The sequence below is a fragment of the Onychostoma macrolepis genome, chromosome 20 (assembly GCF_012432095.1).
Source record: "Onychostoma macrolepis isolate SWU-2019 chromosome 20, ASM1243209v1, whole genome shotgun sequence".
NCBI classification, from domain to species: Eukaryota; Metazoa; Chordata; class Actinopteri; order Cypriniformes; family Cyprinidae; genus Onychostoma; species Onychostoma macrolepis.
The window spans coordinates 10,177,183-10,183,182 of NC_081174.1; the positions used below are offsets into that span (position 1 = coordinate 10,177,183).

General features: G+C 38.8%; 1 protein-coding gene across 3 annotated transcripts in view; it reads left to right on the forward strand.

Moving 5' to 3' along the window:
• suco (SUN domain containing ossification factor) overlaps positions 1-5,246 on the forward strand; it is a 51,516-nt gene extending 46,270 nt beyond the window's left edge. For all 3 annotated transcript variants that reach the window (XM_058755466.1, XM_058755467.1, XM_058755468.1), the window contains 2 exons: positions 964-1,019; positions 2,703-5,246. In XM_058755466.1, coding sequence (XP_058611449.1) covers positions 964-1,019; positions 2,703-3,188 — 542 coding nt within the window. In that variant the 3' untranslated portion in view covers positions 3,189-5,246. The remainder of the gene's footprint in view (positions 1-963; positions 1,020-2,702) is intronic.
• The last annotated feature ends 754 nt before the right edge of the window (positions 5,247-6,000 follow it).

Consider the following 6,000-nt stretch of genomic DNA (forward strand, 5'->3'; position numbering starts at 1 on the left):
CCACTTTAGACATTCTACTAACTATAAATAGCTTTGTAACTACATGTCAACTAATTCTCATTAATTTGCAACTAAATGTCTACTAACTCTCAGTAGGGTAGGTTTAGGGTTAGTAGAATAAGTTGACATATACTTGCAAAGTTTCTCATTCTCAGTATGTTGTGGCCCCATCAAAATAAAGTGTTAGAAGATATTAAGCAGACAGTCTACTAATACTCTAATGACTGCTAGATGACATGTAGTTGTCACATTTTTTAAAGAATAAATTTGTGTAATTTTCAATAATTTTATTTGTAAGTGATGTGTGCAGTAATGAATCTGATTAAAATCTGAAATCAAATGACAACTCTAATATGTAAGAACAATTCAGAAGAGAAACTAATATGAAAAACTTCGGAAAGACTGAACCGTCTTCACTTCTTTAAAACGCCAGATCCTTCTTGTGCTTCTTGTTCCATTTCTTCCTGCTATTTTTTCCTCTCACATTTTGCTGCAGCATTGTGTGTGTGTGTGTGGAGTGTGAGCTCATCAGTGGTTTGTGTTCATAAGGCAGAGTTTGGATATTTTTAGCACATGATGCTTTTGGCTGGCACATGTTGGACATTTGCAAGTAGTAACAGTGGAAAAATGTGGTACGTTTAATGGATTACTAAGTATTGCATATACAGATATGCAAATCAAACTTGACATTCAAATGTGTGCAAATGACAGCATTATGCTGACAATTGATGCTGCAGCCATGGTTACCACATGCAGACTTTGTTGGCAATGAAACGAGAGTGAAATAGGACACCACAAGGCGGATTACAATTGAATAACAGTTGCACCCATGAAGAACAGCAGAAAAAAAAATACTTTGAAGTGTCTGTGTGTAACTTGTGCTACTACTTGCAAGTGCTTTCATGCTTGTGTTATTGTTTGCCATACCATTCCGTTAACCTGCCCCCTCTCTCCCCTCTTTAGTAGGTCCTGATGACTTGTACATTGTAGAACCTCTAAGGTTTTCTCCAGAGAAAAAGGTATGGAGTTTGTTTCGGCCGCTGTGTGTTCATGACAGTAGTGGGACTGAGGCAGGGTTTCAAAACCACTCACTGCTTGTTTGTTTTTTCCAGTTAGATTATCAATCTGTAAGAACCGTATTAATTACATAAAAGCTTTATTAGAAATTCTTCAGTGAGTGTTTTGGAACGCAGCTCTTTCCAGTTAGTCTGTCTGACAGGCCGTGAAGTTAACCGTTTCTCTGCTGACTGAGGATTCAGATTTAATTTAACAAAATGACGACAAAAATTGTTCTCAACTCTATAATCACATTGATATTATAATATCATAATTATTTAAACTACAATTTTAGCATTTTTTTTATTCTAGTTCATATTCTAGTCAGTAATTACATCTCACTTAAGTACAAAACAGTCACAGTTCATTTCTAGTTTAATGTATGTTAATGAGGAAAAGTCAGTCAGTCTGTAATTGTCCCATTTAATAAGTCATTAAACTTATTCAAACCCATAACACGAGTTTAAGACTGATTTGTGTCTTTTTTGACCAATATATTAAAAAGAACCACTTCGTAAGAGTCTCGACTTGGGTTTTAGTCAAGGTTCAGCTTGTTCCCCAAAGAATAACTTCATGTTTTGAGCAGAACTTTATGCTGAGATCTAATAGTAAAGGTCTGTTCAGACCAATAATGATGTTCAGCTAAAAAATTTGGTATGAGTTTCACATGCAATTTGTCCATTCATACCAATGCAAAAAATGGAAGACGGCTGAATAGAAATGCAAATCCACTCCCTGACATTAAGTGATGCTCATAGAAAAAGCAGAAATACCCCGGTATACAACTTTGCTAAAAAGTCAAATAGTATTTACATGTTTTCAAACAGCTGTTCGGATTTTTGTATTCACTATAGTGTTAATCAAACAACACCAAATACAAGAGTACAGAGACAAAAGCTGGTTTCAGATTCTTCCTCTGCTATTCAGTTGTCAGTGTCATTTTAATATCATCGATATATTATTGTTTTGTTGATGTTTTGTAGTTTTTATTTTCAGTTTTCACCTTAATTTTTAAATTTAATTATTTAATTTAAAAAAATTAATGTCTGTTTAGTATTAAATTTTTATTCATTAGTTTTAGTTACTTCAACTTATTTTAATTCAGTTTCCACTTTGACCACTTTTAAGTTTGATTATTTTTTTTAATTTCCATAATCATTTTTCATTTCAAGTAACAATTTTTTTTTTTTTTAGTTAACAATGACGTTGTTTGCTGTCACTTGGCCAAATAATCTCTGTGCATGCAACCAAAAGAGTGAATCTTAGTTGGCCAGTTTTTCTTGCCCTGTGATGAAAAAGAGATTAGAATACCTTGCAATAAAAAAAAAAAAATTGCATTGAAATAACTGCATACAAATTTCCATGTCGGTCTGAACAGATGCATAAACAGATGTTCATTCAAATGCTCCAAACATTTACTTCTCCACAAATGATCCCTTGTGTTCTCTGCCCTCATGTGTATCATCACGTGATCATAGCGATTGTATTGTTTTATCATTTCTTGATTTCTATTCTTAGTGTCTGATATATATATTTGTTTATACTCACTCAGCACAAAGACGGTTACCGTGGCTTTAGGTGTTTAAATACCTCTCTGAATGTATCATTTAGACATTAAATCATTTCTCCCTGTTTGTGTCTTTCAGAAGAAACGCTGCAAGACAAAAGGAGGGGACAGAGTGGAGACGCTTCGGGCCTCCGTCCCCTCAGCGACGGCTGTTAACGGTGAGCCCAGATGCAACGGTGAAACATCATCATCTTCTCTTCAATTCCTGCCATCAACGTGCAATGGCTATGCATCCACCTGCTCGTCCAGGGACTGTGCGTCAGAGGGCAGCTCCGAGAGCTCCGCTTCAACACTGTCTGAGGAGTCCTTCAGCAGCACCCCCTCCATGAACGGACATGACCCCACCCTGTGCAATGGCGAGCCCCCGCCGACCAAGAGCAAGATGGAGAAGAGGTCTCTGAAACGACGCAAGTCCAAGAACGCTGAGCAGCAGGAGGCCCAGCACGTGGGAGAGATACTGCCACTTCCTGTGACCGTCATGCCAACGCTGGAGGAGCTCATGAAGGGAAAGGCGGATCTGGGCGTGGCCACATTCGGAAGGACAGCTGTAACGGGACGAGTTTGAGTTTTTGAGTTTTCACGCCACCATCTTTCTTTTTCTTATTCCATCGTTTCAAGATTTTATTGTGAGCGCTGTTGCAGTCTTCACTACATCCTGGTTCTCTGAACTTTGGTTATGTGCCTTTTTTACCCATTCAGGATCGTTTTCGTTATTTCCTTTAAGTTTTTTTGAATTCTTCTGGGGAAGTTCTGACTGATAAACTTTCGGAAGTATGAATGAGACTTGGTTTGATGTTGCAGAGGTGGCGCTGCGTCACCGTGACCAGGAGTGTAGGCCGATTCCAGATGGCAGACCCACAACATTCAACATGTTTCTTTACACTAACATGACCCTCAGGTCTCCATTTCCTCTTTCACTGTCCCTTTAACACTCTCACTCGCTCTTTTTTCCTTCCTGGTTGGATATGTAATTCTAGTCCGTGTGTGTGTGTGTGTGTGTGAGACTGCATGCCAGTCATTGTCTGTGGTTGGTTTGTGGGACCAGTGATGTCACATAGCACAGGGCTTCAATCCAGTGAACAGAGCTGAATGAAGAACAGATCCAGTCCATGTTAATTCTGTCATTTTCTCTTTTAGAGCCAAATTGAGGTTTTTTTTTTTCTCTACTATTCGAATCACGATCTGGTTTGACCAACGAGTCCAGGCTGGGCCTGAACACACACACACACACACACACACACACACACACACACATTCATATATCAACATGTTCATATCGTGATGCACCCAACAGAATCTCAAGCATGTTTACAGCTCATTTTCTTCGTTTAATGGAGCCATCATAAAAAAAGACACATTTTTACAGGCTTTATATGTACACGGGGAGTTTGTAGGGGACATTCTGTTATTTTAGTGGTAATTATTTATGTATTTATTTATTTAAATGTGACCTGGGCTCTATGAGATCACGGTCATGTGATTATATGAGATACAGTGGCCCCTTCAACCTCCATGTAAGAGATTTATTACAGATACACACAAATGGTACGGACAACATCTTCCTGTTCTCTAAAGTTTGCGCGCACTGTGATTTGAGAAAGCTGGATTCTGCTTTTTGCATTCAAATCAATTCTTAAATCAATGCAGCATCAGATAAATCCGTTCTAATGCTCATAACATGATCATGGAGAGATGTTGTACATCTGATTGGCTCAGCTTCCTCGCTGGATCTGTTCGGACGAACTTTGGGTTCCTGGATTCGAGGTGAATCGTAAAAACGGCCGAGCTCTCGTTGTTGTGCAAATATTATGCATGAGTCCAGCAAAGCAACCGTCTGGTCTGTCCTACCTGTTACGTACGTGTAAAGACTATGTGTGTGTGTCCAGCATCTTCTCTTCACACACTCCATGTCCCTCTTAACACACTTTCTATGTGTGTGTGTGTGTGTGTGTGTGTGTGTGTGTGTTCGCTGCTTTCTTAGTTGTTTTTAATGCACCCAAGAGACCATTTGACATCCCAGTGGAGTTTCTCTGTGTCAGATCTGTGTGTTGTGTAAGATTGTAAGTGTTTTCTTTCACGCAGACGATCCCATCATTGACCTTTAATCAGACTGTGTGGGGTTTAGAGAATGTGAATTCACATCACGATTTCAATAAAAGGGAAAGATTTGGGATGGTGTGCGATGGACCATCTGTGATTTCCATGCTACGTTTCACTTTAAAATGTTTCACTACCTTTCTCCTTTTTGAATGGTAACTGATATATGCTTGTGGAATTTGTTTTCTCATCAGTGTGCGTGTTGATGACTATTTCCAGTACACCAGTGAGTAGAGACTGCTGCTTGTGTCTCTCCTGTGCACTTTGGAGAACTCCACATGCCTTTTTTTTTCTACACCACACCTTGTACAAGTGCTTTTTCTCCCCAGGCTTTCCTTAGTACGGCGCCCTCTAGTGGCGGATGCCTGATTTATTTAAACGTCCGCTAGGTGGCGCCCAAATGAAATCTCATAATCTGTGAGGACGAACTGCACAGTATTTGATTTTTTGTTTTTCCAATTGTAACTACAGCAGTGTAGTGCCATTAGAAACTGTGAATTTATAAATAAACACTATGTTGTCTTTATTCAGTGTGTTTTATTACTGTGACGCTATAGTACAAGCATTAACACCCATGAAAGCAGCTATACCATATACAGGTGCTGGTCATATAATTAGAATATCATCAAAAAGTTGATTTATTTCACTAATTCCATTCAAAAAGTGAAACTTGTATATTATATTCATTCATTACACACAGACTGATATATTTCAAATTTTTATTTCTTTTAATTTTGATGATTAGAGCTTACAGCTCATGAAAGTCAAAAATCAGTATCTCAAAATATTAGAATATTTACATTTGAGTTTGAATAAATGACCATCCCTACAGTATAAATTCTGGGTATCTCTTGTTCTTTGAAACCATAATAATGGAGAAGACTGCTGACTTGACAATGGTCCAGAAGACGAACATTGACGCCCTCCACAAAGAGGGTAAGTCACAGAAGGTCATTACTGAAAAGTGTGGCTGTTTACAGAGTGCTGTATCAAAGCATATTAAATGCAAAGTTGACTGGAAGGAAGAATGTGGGTAGAAAAAGGTGCACAAGCAACAGGGATGACCGCGAGCTTGAGAATACAGTCAAGCAAAGCTGATTCAAACACTTGTGAGAGCTTCACAAGGAGAGAACTGAAGCTGGAGTCAGTGCATCAAGAGTCACCACGCTCAGACGTCTTCAGGAAAAGAGCTACCAAGCCACTTCTGAACCAGAGACAACGTCAGAAGCATCTTACCTGGGCTGTGGAGAAAAAGAACTGGACTGTTGCTCAGTGGTCCA